We start from the raw sequence: 15,550 nt of genomic DNA on the forward strand, positions 1-15,550 counted from the left end.
ATGGTGACTAGATTCATCAAATATGCCAGAAAGGAACGTGAGAAAGGGAACCAGATTCTAGAAGATAGTTTGATATGATCCCATTTGGCATTCCGTATTCCTATTGGAGGATGCTTCCTCAATTTCCATGTTGACACATGCTATTTTCTCATTGGTTGTTTCATGATGATGATTATCTAGATAGGGTTTCATTTGTATCAAACCCTAATTGGGGTTTAGGTGGTAAAATCTTGGCCCTTGATCTTCATTTGGTCTTGGCCCTTCATTGTATTTGAGAGTCTTATATAAACTCCACGCATTTCATTTGTAATGGTTAATAGAACAAGATTAAGAGCAATAGGAGAGAAATAGGCTAAGGTGTTAGAAATAGTGACAAGAGAAAGACTTGAAGAATTGTTGTTGTTTGGCTATTGGACCAATAAAACATTGAAGTTATGGTGTTTTTACTCAATCCTTGAAGTCTATTGCATGGTTCTTTATCTTCTCAAGTCAATCTTTGATGTTAGTTTAAGCATTAGATTAAATGATGGAATGTTGCACTTGATATATTGTGAAGCTCGTTATCCATACCACTAGCTTTCTTGCTGATTGTAAGTTAGCCTTGTGTGGTCAACTGGAACCTTTGAAATTGCTTAAGTTCGATTATTGTTCAATCATTGATATGCATTCAACTAATGGTATCTATGCTTGCCGATGATTTGAAAACCTCCAAACATCCTTAGAAGATTGCACTAGTTCTAGTGGAGTTGTTCATGTATGGCTATGCTATAACCAGTTGAGTTTCACTTGTGTCATTCTTCATCCATTCATTTTAGGCTAGCTTAAAACCACTCTAAACCCTTATCTTTTGCCATTTTTTTGATAATCATTCAGTAGTATTAGGAAGAAACTTCATTGCATATCATTCGCAATGTCCTTCATGAAATCTTTTGTAGCCACAAATGCCCCTTGATGAAACAGCAATTACAACGACCAAATGAACTTATCCACATGCAGTGATCCTACATTCATGAATCTTGGAGTCTTCTCGAATGATATTTAAGCTAATCTTCAGCATCCGAGAGATTTTGTTCAAGAGAGGATGAGATACTTAAGGTATTTTATTCTGTGTTTGCAAGTGCGTAAAAAACACATCAACAGGCCTGCTCAAGTTCATTTTCACTACAGGGGAAAGAAAAGATAAAGCATAAGACAAATGGTTAATTATTCAAAGAATTACAAGAGCAGATCAAAAGACTTCATAATCACACATCTCTGAACAGGAATTATATTGTCTAGAGTCTAGACCAACTAGAAAGCCAAAAGAATGACAATGATAACTCTTGAGCTAAGAGAATGACCTTTCACGTATGATTCTATAACTAAAACAAGCACAGTACCTAAATCAATCAAGTGATCATTTAAAAACCTTAGAATGCAATGTCCTGGAATCTTTTCATGATCTCATTATTCAAATGCATCATTCCAAGAGACACTAATATAAAAATAAATCAAATGTGTGATTTTAGGCTCAATGTCCACTATCTAAAGCTACTTAGTATATGAATTAAGAGAAAAGACCAGCATTTAATAGGATATAATCTAATTTTGATCTGCAACAAATACAACATAGGCATCAAAATCATACAACAGTTACGTCAATTAATAAAAGCAGTTGATATAAAACACTTAAATAAACAAGGGTCTTAGAATAAGGAATACACAGGGGAATAAGAAATTGTCATTGAACTTTCAGCTGGTATTAACAATCAATTATTACAAAAGACAAAAAGGTGTTAAGCTTCCTCATGATCACAAAATTTGTTAATGACAACCCATTATATCAATAGATAAGTACTTGCTCTCATTTATTTGGAAGAGAGAAACTGTTCCCAATTGCATACCAAATAGCGAAGATATTCTAAAGTGAACCCCTTTGTACCCGAAATATGATCCATCAGCTTTCCAGGTGTAGCAACTAGCACATCTACAGACATGATAGAATTTTTATCCATATCCTCAGACTCACCGAACATTCCCAAGAAATTCCTAGGATGTCTAACAATTTGAGCAGCATCAGCTGCAACTGGATTCTGTCCAATAGACAAGCCTACTGATAAACCCACTGCTGGTGCAATTGCATCAAAGACTGCCTTTACCTGTTAGAATACAGGACAGAGAATGTTACTAAACTGAAAATATTATCCTCTTTGCATCATTATGTCCTTATCTATTATCATCAACCATTTACAAATAGGCTAATCCTAAGATCTAGATGGAGCAATACCATTTCCAATATTACCATAGCTTCAGAATAATATGGACAAAACATTTCCATTTAAATTCCTTGGAGACAACAAAATATTCAGTGTTCTGAAAGGTTTTCAGGATGGAATCACATGGAAACAAGCAGACAGCTGGAGAGACTCCAAAAATTAATAATGGCCTTGCATGACAACTTAGTTGTCAACTCTAAGTAATACAAAAAACCACAAAACATCAAGAAAATGATAATTTCCACTTCCACATGTAAAATACAACAGAAATATGGTAAAAACATGACATTACATGTATGCTGTTTGATACAAGCTACTGCTCATAAATCTCTATGAATGTTGCAATAATCTGCATAAAATACTTGAAACGTGCATTACTGGCATAATTTATATTCATCTTGCTTTTGAAAAAATAAAACACACCTTAGTCTGAATTTCTTAAACTACTTTTTCTATGTTAAGTTGGGTACAAACTACTAATGATATTCTATGCATATTCAGATATACGCTGCATGCAATACTTGCATACATTCAGATACGCTGCATGCAATAATCTGCATAAAATACTTGAAACGTGCATTACTGGCATAATTTATATTCATCTTGCTTTTGAAAAAATAAAACACACCTTAGTCTGAATTTCTTAAACTACTTTTTCTATGTTAAGTTGGGTACAAACTACTAATGATATTCTATGCATATTCAGATACGCTGCATGCAATACTTGCATACATTATTGGATAAGTTTATATTAGAACCTACATTTGTAAAATAATACAGCCTTCAGTCAATATAATTCAAAATCAAAATTTCTCTACTGGAGCATATAATAATATTTATCGATAAAATTAAAAACTTTATTCACAAGTCAAAAAGGGTCAAAAGCCAAGTAAAAAGAAGCAGATAAGCAGAGATAACAATAAAGAAAACTATAGCATCCTAAGTGTCACCGTTGGAATCATTCTCAAGTTTGACATCCAGAAGATTTCAATCTTGGTATTGAACCCTATGATAGAGCCAAAGATACATTTGACAAAAAAGGTTCTCATATCCTGTACCAAAATATAAAAACTATTGCAAATATCCTCTAAATCACAATATTGGCATTGACAGCATTAAATATTTTAGCTTGACCATCCAGAATCCTTCTATCCCCTTCCATCCTCATTCCAAAAAAATGACTATCTGAGTTCTTGAGAAAATCCTTAATGGAAGTATTAAAGATTCATATGCTCAATACAAGTTTCATGGATAAAGTTGTTGCCTATTGTCAGTAAATTTTTGAGAATAAGCATGATATCTACCAAAGAGTCATAATGTGTATTGCTGGTGATGCAGGTTCAAAGGCATTATTGGGATGGCAAGCATTCGCCCAAGAGGGACCATTAGAGCAATCAGCCTTTTACAAGGCATGGAATCAACTAGGACTGCCTTAAGAATCTCCATTGATTCAACATTCACATTCTTCATTGAGTGGTGAGTATCCATAGCAAGTGGTATTTTAGTTCTTCCAATCATAGTTGAACAACTTGAACTCGGCAATAATTCGACAGGCCCAAAAAATTTTAAAACCTAATAACAAAAACTAGGGAAAAAACTTGGCAATAACTCAATAATTTTATCAAACATTTTAAATTACTCTACAAAAACACACATATTACTCAATTTGTAGAACATGTTACTGATTTCCATCATATATAAATCAAAATTAGAGTTTAATACATATCATAGACCAAAAACCAAGTTCAACCTCCATATAAGTTACAATGCCCACTTCTACTAGCCGTGTCATATGATTTGTCTCATCTAAAGAGAATTTTGGAAAATTGTGCAATAATAATGTCTAAGTTAGCACGCTCAAGAGTTATATTCTGATTACTCATCACCCCTTCATTATAATCAAGTTTCATATCTAACAAGAGATCCCAACAACTAATGAGGATTTGAAAGTGGAGACCCGAATGTGGTTGAGGGGCAGTACCCCTCATGGGGGTTTGGGAGGAACTCTCCCAACAGGATCAACGGGCAGTGGCCCTAGTCGAGGTTTGGGGGCAATGCTCTCAATGGGGTTGAGGGTGCCCCTCACAATGTCCAAGGCAACACCCCTAATGTGTTCCCTATCACAATATAGGGCTAGATCAAGGCATGGATCCCTTGCCACCAAACCAAAATTAAGGCTTTTGAAACAACACAAACCTTCATTGCCAATCATCGTATGACCTAAATCACAAATTGCATGAGAAATAAAGTTAAAATCGCAATTATTTAATTGCAAGCAAGAAAAAGATTTTTAAATGGAATTGGATAAAATAATAACACAAATATCATGATTTTTTTTGTCAACTCATGAATTTTATAGGGAAAATTGCCACGAGTTTTACAAAAACTCATCAGCGAGTTATTGGACAAGCAAATCAGCTAGCAATTTGGCTCACAAGTACTTGCCAAGTTTATGAGTACTCAACAAGTTTTGCAACTATGGACTTCCAATTATCCCTAAAAAAATGCACAACTAAGCTTAAGGCAATATCCACGTTCCTATTGACTAAGATCAAAAAAGTACTGAAAGATGAATGTTGGAAATATTGTCATTGATGTCAAAAGTGCTCGATCAAGATCATGGTTACCTGGAGACCCGTCTCCCACCCCCTGAGACACGTCTCCAAGATGAAAACGCATCTCCAATACCAGAAACTTCTCGATGCACAGGGTTCTTTTGGTTGCCGTCTCTGAAGTCTCCCGACTAGAAATTGACATCTCTCGCTAGAAAGCATAGGGCAAAACGCGTTAAAAGGCAGAAAAGGAAGGAAAATAAATAAGATAAGCCTACATAATGTTTCATGCTGATATTTTGGATGATACAAAAATCCATGCTAAGTTATAGCGATCAGATCTACTAACAGCGTAGACTTTTTGAAAGGGACAAAAACAGTTGCATGACTGATTTTCTGTGATTGTAATGGTCTAAAAAGAAATATTGTCTTTACTATTTACTATTCCTATATGACTGAAGTAGTATTCTTGTTTTAAAAGTTCATATCATGATATTTTCTGGAAATAATTAAATTATATATAAAAAAAAAAGGCATTTCCAAGTACCTCCATCTCCTATTTTTTAAAATTAGTCATACTAGTACTGGTACCAGTCTCAAGTGTCTCCAAGTACCCCCATCTCTTGGTAACTATGGTCGAGATTGTTGGAAATATTGTTGTCGTTGATGTCAAGAAGGAATTCATTGTTGAAATATTGTCATTGATGTCAAAGGTTGGAGAAAATTGTCATGGCTAAGTGCTTCATCTCCATGATGGAGTTGTTGACAATGTGGTTTAGGAATGACAATTGTGAATTGACATTCCATGAAAGGTTCAAGTGACGGGTCATGATTCATGAGGTTCCATGAGAGAGTACACACTTGCAGATGGTATTTCATTGCAAGCATAGGACATTCAAGCTATGGAGATAATGACATAGGGATAGATCCTTTGAATTCACAGTTACCCCAGCATATGTGAATTATCCTAATATCAGGAACAGATCTGAGAGAATTAATCATGAACTAAGACAAGAAGATGATGAACAAAGGATTGTATAATAATGTTATGACCATCATCTAGACAGAAAAAAAGAAATGGATAGCTATAATAATGTTATGACCATCATCTAGACAGAAAAAAAGACTTGACAACGAAAAATGAACATGCAACAGCTCCTAAAAAGCAGTGATTTTGCATTGCAAAAGCAGTGATTACAAGTTGTAATAGATTGCAATTAATGTCTCATTAATATGCAACGAGTATAGTTTGAGGAGCAGCAGTGTTAGTTAGAAAACAAAGACGGCAATACAAGTAGAGCAGTGATTATATTACTAAAGCAGAGATGACATATTTCACCTTAATCAGGTCATAAAATAAGCTATAATTAAAATTATAAGATGCAGCAGGAGTAGCAACTAATAAAGGACAAATGATCAAAAGAAAACTAGATAAGACAAAAATTAGGTAAGACAAAATTGGTCTTATTCAAAAAGGTAATTTTTTTTGTCTTATTCACATGCCATGACAAAAAGGTGCGATTTGTTTATGGTCAGATTTATGGGAAAACAGATTTATGAAGGCAGCGATCAAAATTAAGTAAGTCTTTATCAACAAAAGGTGGAGTTTTTTTTTAAAAGAGTCCTGTCTATTTAAAGAGGTGCCTCTCTTCATGAGGCGTAAAGATATAAAAAGGAAATAAGAAATGTGAAGAAAAAAGATGAGAGGGAATAAGTGGTGTGTGGTAGGGTAAAAAGGAAATATCATACAGATTGGAGAAATCTTAGAACAAAGACAAAAAAAGATGGAAGTATATAAGAAAGATGGACTGAATATAATTCAGACTTAGAAAGGACCCATGAACGAACTTAATGAAGACATATGAGCAGATTTATGAGAGCGTATAAGCAGATCTATTAAATGGATAGAAGCAGATCTTGAGTGAGTGAAGGGCAGATACAAAATCTTACTACAGGAGAAAAATTCAAAAATGTTATATATTGAAGCAGATTTATGAAATTCCTCCATTCCCATTCTTGTGTAGATATTCAAGGCAAACTTATACAATATCGTGAGAGATATTTTGAAGGTTTGATCAAGATTGTGGAGCAGATTTTCAGTTGCATGAAGGACAGAATAAAGAAGAATATATAGCACAGATATAATGCAAACTTAAGGAAGAATTTATAGCAGGTTAGTAAGAAAGTTTCATGCAAATATAAAAAGAAGTTTATACATGAAAGATCCCCAACCCACTCTTTACCAAATCTGATCCAAACTCTGATGTTTTTTGTAATTGTTTGTTTGCTGATAAAGTCTTTGGCCAGCGTATGATGAAAAGGGTTTTGACTGATATTCTTGTTTTTGTTTGGTTTTTGAGTGTTTTTGAATGATTTTTGAATGTTAAGTGAAAGAAACTGCTGATACAAAATAGAATAATGCATAACACACAAAGAAGAACAAATAAGATGACTTTCTTTCACTTAAATGGCCGATGTACATACCATTAGTTGAGCATATAGGTCTCATTCAAATTTCCAGCTGATTAAATATGAGGATCAACTCCAATATTAGCTAAAAACCCCAAGTACAACCTAGGGTTTGATGCTCTTATTCCCAAGATGGAACAGTTGGCTGCGATAATGCTGGAAATGAGTTGTAGTGACCTCTAGAAGGTCTGATCTGCAATTAGTTGAAGAGGATCTGCCCTAAAGCTCATAAATCTGCAATTAGGACCCCAAATAATGTTGCCAACTACACACTGAAACTAGATAATGCTGAAACCTGTCACCAAAACAGATGGGTCTTCGTCCAAATCTCCAAATTCTCCCAAGAGCTGGAAGCTCCAAGCTGTTCAAACCCTCAAGTTTGTTGCTGCTCTCCAAAATGAAGTCATAAGAATGAATCCAAATGAGAGACAAAATGCCTTTTTATCCTGTCCAAGAAAGTTCGATCTATTTTGGGGTTACCATTTGGCCTAAAAATCATAAAACAACATTGAGGGTCTAATTCCTCATTGTGAACTTGGCCCCCATTTAAAAACAACTTAAGTTACTAGGATGGGGGGAACTTTTCACTATTCTTCTTATGTTTCTCTATTACTATTCACTTTTTACTATTCCCTTAAGGCCAACTTTAATATTTCAATTTTAATCATGGATTCAACCCCAGAACTCCTATCTGAAAGGCCCATAAAGCTCCATATTGAGCTCCACTACCCTCGGTTGGGTCCTGTTGTGACCTAATTCACACATTGCCCCATCGCAGATGGGGACCCCTGTTTTTGCTTTTTAGGGTTTTGTCCTCGCTCTACAATTTCATAAACCCATTTTTGAAAGAGTTTAAGAGTTGAGTTTTGAGCTCATCCCGAGTCAAATTGAAAAATCTTGCTCAAAATCGCATTTGAGTGTTGCCAAAGTGCTCAGAAGCTCTAAAGGACGAGGATCGCAATTGCTTTGGGTTATTTCAAACAACTTGCTATTTTTAGAAATTTCCCTTTTTTTTTGCTTTTTTCTGCTTTTGTGAAAGTGGCATATGGATTTTGTTCCTCGAGTGATTTTATTACTACCCATTTTGTCGGAATTTGAAAATCTTGTCTCTAGATATAAAAAAATAGGGCTTCAAAATTTTTGTTTTTTTTCTGAGATTAGGGTTTTGTTCTTTAGGTCATTTCAATCTTGCCCATGTCTTCAGATTCAAGAAATTTTGCCTCGTATAAAAAGCAAGGGTTTGAATTTTTTTGCTTTTTTCTAGAATTAGGGTTTTGATCCCCATGCCAAATTATTACTACCCATGTTCTCAGATTTTGAAAATGAGGTCTCCAAGTGCAAAAAGCAACATGGAAATCCAAATTAGGGTTTCTACTCCAGATGAACCAGCATGTATCAACATGGCATGGACACTGTTGATCAAGTATAGAGGAAGAATTTAGATATGGCAAATTGAAGATTTCGCCTAAGTTGGAGAAATAAAAATGGCAGATGCTTAGACAAGTTCGCCCAAGCTCAAACTCCTACCTGAGGTTGAGCTTATATATATACAAAAATGTCTGGCAATCCTTTAAGTTCGCCTTGGTATAATAGCTTCCAAGTTGGCAGGGCAAAGGAAAGATGAACTCAAGCCAAGACAACATGTCAAAGCATTGGCAAACTCCTACCATTAGTTAACTAACTCTTGGCACGAGTGAGTGAAACTCCTACGTGGGGTTAAGAAGGTAAATTCAAATCAAAAGAGACCAAGGCATGAGCACATGGCAAAGCCTACTCCGAGTCCGCCTTTCCTAGAGAAAATTTGACATGGCAAAAGCCTACTCCAAGTCTGCCTTTCCTAGAGAAAATTCGACATGGTAAAGCCTACTCCAAGTCCGCCTTCCAAGTTGAAATGTATGCATCATCCAAACTCGCCATGTTGGAATAAGGCAAAGTTGACAAGTTGGCAATAAAACGAGTGACATGGCATTCACAAAATTCACTTTAATGATAGCAAAATGGAAATCAAAGATGTTAGCCAATAAAGCTGATAAAGAAGTTCACCTAAGTATTAGATTAGAAATATTATGACATGGCATAAACTTCTAGAAGAAAGTGAATAAAACTTTCTAAGATATGATAGAAGCTTCTAAAATTCACCAAAATTGAGGAAAGATTGAAGCACATAAAGCATGATGACATGTCCTTTGAAGACCAATAAGAATTCTTCAAGTTCGTATTCTATAAGGCAAAAATAAAACTTTCCCAAACTCCCTCCTAGAAGAAAGCAAAGGGGTTCGAATTCCTTAAAGATGGAATAAAACAATAAAACTTTCCCAAAATTAAAAGCTTCTACAAATCGCCTAAGAAGCTATAAGACAAGGTTTTATTTCATTTAAAAAATTCTTCATTTGCCAAGCAAAGAGTTCGAACTTCTCAAGGATGGAATAAAGCACAAAGCTTCTAGAAACCGCCAATCATCTATAAAACCTGGTTGTGCTTCATTATTGCCAAGGAAGGTTCGTATGCTATGAGAAGAGCATAAGCCTAAGTCTAAAATTCGCTAAGGATGATCAAAGCAAGCAGCTCCAAGCATGAAAGAACCCGATTTCAGACAGAATTTACCATGAGGATAAGAAGGAAAGCATTTCAAGGGTTTGGAAGAAGCAATTGAGAAGTTCGATAAATCCAAAATCCTCCAAATCTGCCATTGACAGCAGATTGAAGGTTTGCTGATAAAACAATAGAGCATCTTCCTCTTGTCATATTCTGAATTCGCCTTAATCATCTCCAAAATTCACCTTGGAAAAGAGAGATTATTCAAATCTGCACATGTTTTGACAGTCTCCTTAATGATCTTCCAAGCAAATACAAACCTGTCCAAAGCATGTAAACTCCACCAAGAAGAAGGCATTCAAGCATGAAATCGGTCTTACAAAGACATGACAGAAAGCAAGACAAACTGTCTGGTCATCACTGGAATTCGCCATGAACAGCGAGCACAATGACAAGGCAACTTCCAAACACACATGCCCATCATGACAAGAAGACATATGACTATCCAAACTCTCTCCAAGTTCGCCTATCATGAAGATTGATGTCCAATCAAAATGCTTAACTCTGATCTGCACTTCCAAGAAGGAATGATTTCCGCCCTTCGAGGTATTGGATTTGAAGAAGGCAATTAGGAAATGGAAGGCATTGAGCAGCCCACTGTTCCTGATTGGCTGAAGGAGAGGTTGAAAACAAACACACCAGTAATAGAGGATGATATGACAGACTTCTTGGCCAGACTAGAAAAGGTTGCAGTGAAGAAACCAGCCAAGAGATTTTCCACCATCCAGAATGATGAGGCAGGCAACCGTACAGTGCAGATAGTTGTGCCAAAGGTAAACAAAGCAAAGGGAGACATTGCTCCTCATGAATATGAGATCGCCACCTTTGACTTAGGCCCAAGCACAAAGACCCAAGTAAAAGAGGACTTAGACAATTCAGTTGCTTCCATGAAGGCAAAGCTGGATGAAGAGACTGAAAAGAAGAATAAGCATAAGAGAGAAGTTGAACACTTAAAAGAACATATTCGGCATTTGACTACTACGCCACTTGATCAAGCCAATCCAGAAGCTCTCCCACTTTTGGATTCACAGCAGGTAGTCAAAAGTTCTGAGGAAGATGCGGTAACAGCCAGAGAAACTAGAGATTGGATGGAAAATGTAAGAGAAGAAGCAGCCAAGTTTATGGAGGGAATATCATCGGCATATGAACAAACTTCTTCTTTACTTTCTAGGATCGCAAACATGGCAGAAGTATGGACTGACTTCCAAGATATCCAAGATAGAATCATCCCATGCCTTAAAGAGCTGAAAGGAGTCTCGCCTCAGGAGTTGGTTGATCAAGATATAATTGAAGCAAGGGCTACCTATGACTTCAACAGTTGGCACTAGACACTGGTTGCACAGAATGAGGTCTTGGAAAAGGTGAAAGTTGATGCTGATAGAATAGAAGGACAGATAAGGGCAATTCTAGACAAAAATTTCCTTATAGTTGCAGAGGTGCTTGGAAAGGAGACTATCCGGGAAAGTGATATGCAGTTGGAGAATTTGAAGGTCAGAGTCCAAAACATCTTCTTTGTCATCAGAAGACCAGTTTTGAAAAGCAATTTGGCTAAGGCGTCGAACCTCCTGTCCATCAGAGATGCCTTTCACTAGCAGGAATTAGACTGGGAGATCACCTTTGCTCTGTGTGCAGATGACCTGGAAGGGTTAGAATTCATGATCAACATGTTGCCACATGTCACAATGGAGGAGATTGACCAGATTGTGTCCAAATTCATTAAATATCAGAAGAAAGGGATTCAATCCTAAAAAAGAGCATCTTGTGCCACTTGTCTCATTTGAAATTGATCTTTGATATTATTTTGGGAAACTCTATGTAGGGTTAGGTTGTCCAGATCTCAGTCGTCGATCTTAGATTGATCTCGGCCGTTTATTTTGCTTTGAAAAACTCTATATAAACTCGCTCTCTCATTTCATTTCAATGTGGAGAGATTTATGAAATTGTTGCGTAGAGCTATTTGAGTAATAAAAGTTCATTATCAGTATTGTCTTGAAATATTTTTATTGCTAAATGGTTGCATGGTTGCATATTCCCTTCAACACTTAGATTAGATTTACTTTCAGTAATTTGCTTTGAAGTTAGATGAATGATAGATTTGATAGTTTAGATTGGTGAAATTTTGCTCATACTTTTGTTGGATGGATGATTTTCATTCAATGTGTAAAGTTAGCCTGAGCTTTTAAATGTGGGTGCTTAACTTCTACTTTGAGTAATATTGTTCAATTGTTGGTATTATTCATGAGTGTGAAAATCTTAAAGCACAACCCTAGAAGATTGCACCCGCTTTGCGTAGTTGTTCGAGTGTGGCGAAACAAAGCGTCGTTACCAGTTTCACTCAGTCTTTTACCGTCTCTTGAGTTCATAGGAATAGCTTGGAAGTAGCATAGGATTCCTAAACCCTCATCCTTTATTATTTTATTTTTTTGAAAATCCTAAATCAGAAAATCCAAAAACATAGAGCATAAATTGTTAAATCTGCCTAAGTTCAACTTGAATGATATCAATTGATAAGCGTAAGTCCCCCATGAGATTTTCAGCATACACTACCCAAGAAGCTATCCCACTAAAGTAGCTTGTTCACTCATAGAGACCTTGGAGTCGCCTTGTGGTCTTTCTATCAATCTTGGCACAAGTAGTGATTTTGTTCAGGGGTACGCCAACCTCCGCTAAAGTCTAAGATGCCTAAGGAAGGGGCATTACAAAGTAGGAATTGAAGAAGTGTTCATGAGTATCAGTAGATTTGAAGAAAAGAACTCCCTAATTTGAATGTGATTGACCATCATCCATCGAAGACGCAACAATCAAGGTGGAACCTAATTCTAATTTGGAAGTTGGTGCTTCCCAAAGGTGAGTTTGGTGTCCCTCATTAAGTTGGTGCTTAGCAATGGAGGTTGGTGCCTCCAGGGGGTTGATGCCTACGAACTAAAGCTAAGTTATCGATTCTTCCCCAGCTCCCTCGAATCCTGGTTTGGATTCCTTACGGTTCCTGGTTCGAGCCTAGTTCCCCATGGATTCCGCTTGGGTTCATCCCTGGCGGTTGGGTCCTCTATGGGTTCATACTGGGTTTGAAGCTGAGTGAAATTGCCTGAAATCCCTGCAAACCAATGGAAATTGCTGCAAATCGCCGGCAATCATATCTTCGATTCAAATCACTGCAAATCAAATCGACGGAAATCGTCGGCAATCATATCTTCAATTTAAATCACTACAAATCAAACCGACAAAAGACCACCCATTTTTGTTGTACTTAATCTTCGATTCTTCAATTGTCGTATTTAATCATCGTTGTTTCTGTATTTAATCTGCAGGTACATAGTTTTGTATAATTTTAGGGATTTAGTATTTACCATAGCGGTATTTAACATAGTATTTTTTTATCTTTTAGTTTTTTTAAATTTATTTTTATATATTTGATTGTCTAGAAAAATATGTTATTTATTTATTTATTTTTAAAGTTTTTTATAAATTCAAATATAATATTATTATATATAATACATCTATTATAATATATATAATATAATACTATATAATAATATTATAATACATCTATTATAATATATATAATATAATACTATAATAGATATTATATTATATATGTTATAATAGATGTATTATACACACGCGAGCGCATGTACTCGTACCCATACCCACACCCAAGAAAAAAAATTGTCGAATCCGCACATCCGAACCCATATTCATATCCGTACCCGTACCAGAATCAATAACTTAGAACTAAAGGGATTGGTGCCTACAAAATTGTAAGAAGATTTTACATACAAGCAATATTGTGTTGTGGTTTTCTTCCGTAAGGAATTCCACGTAAATATTGTGTCATTGTGTTCTTCTCATATTATTGATGTTGAGTAAATGATGTTATTGTAATTGTTAAAGTGTTAAATTGGTAAAAAGTTGTATCATACTGATTCACCCCCCCCCCTTCTCTCAATATATTTGTGTACTCTTCAATGAATCCAATAACATCGATAACTATTGAACCTCAATTCCCTCATGCATGTTATTAGAAAAAGACTAAACAAGTCAACCATATACAATGCCCCATGTGCCTAGAATAAGAGATCGATGGGAAGCATAGAGAAACACAAGATATTCCAACGTTATTTTCTCACCCAATACAAATAACCCAATAAAACACAACCATCCATCTTATGAACTAGATGGATTGCATGGTTAAGAACAAGATAGGACATCACCAAAAGAGAAAGCGGTGCAATAGGTTGTGGATGGCAAATAAGAACTGCAAAGGTAGGTTGAAGAGCAAGACACCACTATCATGCAACAAAAGGCAAGAGAACCCAATAAATCATGCTAAAAGAAGGGAAAAGAACCAGCATGATCTAGTCACTAATCCCAAAGACCATCTCCATATAAAGCAAACAATCATTGCAAACCAATGAATGGCAATTTAATTGCAATTTTTAGGCTCAAAGATCGAACAAACAATTTTATTAGAAAAACGCAATGTTTTAAAAAAATGGCCTAGCTAAGTTGTAATTAATCACGATTTTAAAAACTCTAGATTGGAGAATCAAAGGATTTGAAAAGAATATCAATAAACCAATCTTATGGGTGTAAAGCTCATTATACAAAAGATTGAGTGCATCATAGATAAGGAAGGAATCCCAGGCAAAGTACATGTGTGATTATTAGTACTCAATGCCAAAAAGCACCATGAAGATAGGTAATGCATTGTAATGTCCCCAATTTTTTAAGTGACAATTTATAAAATTCATTTTATTAAGTTGTCAAAAAATATATTAAACTTTCCAATGTGGACTTAAAATTAATTAGTTTAAATAAATAATAAAATATTATTATATGTCACTTTGTTAAATAGAATTCTCCAAAATATGAATATTATTTAAGTCGGCCAAGTCAGCCTAATGTTCTAGATGCTTCTTGGAGTTCTTTATAAGGAGGCTAGATGGAGAAAGGAAGGCATGCTTGCTTTTGATAAACGTTTTGTGATTTCTTGAGACGAAAACCTTCAAGAGTCCAATAGAAGGGCTGGACAAATACCTCGTTCTTCCAAAGGGGTGATTCGCACCAGAGTCTACATCTGCAACAAATTTGTGAAGTCACCATTGGAGGAAAATTTGTAAGGTTTACGGTTTGTTTCAGAAATAAAGATATTTGTAGATATTGTTGGTCAAGAGTGTCTTATGATGAATTTCTTCCATCTTAAATAAAGAGATATTTTATATGATTAAGAGTTGATTGTCTATGTGCTTGATTAAATTACAAATTCAATATTGGTCTGTCATTTCAATAATATGGCATCTATGGAAAGTATACATATTTGCCGAAAGCTTTTGACATTGCAAGGAGTTGATTCAAAAGGAATATAATTTTATATTTTGGGATTTGCATACTCAATGTGTCTTGGTCGTATTTGACCTATGTGTGAGCTGCTTAGGTGCAACTTTCATCAAGGGAAAAAAAATTATGTTGGCTTATTAATTGTACTACTTCATTGGCGGCAGGCAACCCATTCATATTCCCATAAATATCTTATGATATGAAACATGGTATACAGTAGCTTGATTCCATCGGCTAACATACTCATCGCAGGCATTTTCGTAAGCAGTCATTTCAAGCAAGAAGGAACGTCAGCTATTATTCCATTTGGTGGAAGTGGCAAACACAGAGTAACAATGAACA

At 35.5% G+C, this 15,550-nt stretch overlaps 1 protein-coding gene across 9 annotated transcripts in view; it reads right to left on the reverse strand.

The window, feature by feature from the left end:
* The window catches only part of LOC131079971 (DEAD-box ATP-dependent RNA helicase 1), an 85,586-nt gene that overhangs the window by 33,882 nt on the left and 36,154 nt on the right, over positions 1 to 15,550 (reverse strand). For all 9 annotated transcript variants that reach the window (XM_058018019.2, XM_058018022.2, XM_058018015.2 and 6 more), the window contains one exon: positions 1,884 to 2,138. In XM_058018019.2, the coding sequence (XP_057874002.2) occupies positions 1,884 to 2,138 (255 nt within the window). The remainder of the gene's footprint in view (positions 1 to 1,883; positions 2,139 to 15,550) is intronic.

The sequence above is a fragment of the Cryptomeria japonica genome, chromosome 10 (genome assembly GCF_030272615.1).
Source record: "Cryptomeria japonica chromosome 10, Sugi_1.0, whole genome shotgun sequence".
Lineage (NCBI taxonomy): Eukaryota > Viridiplantae > Streptophyta > Pinopsida > Cupressales > Cupressaceae > Cryptomeria > Cryptomeria japonica.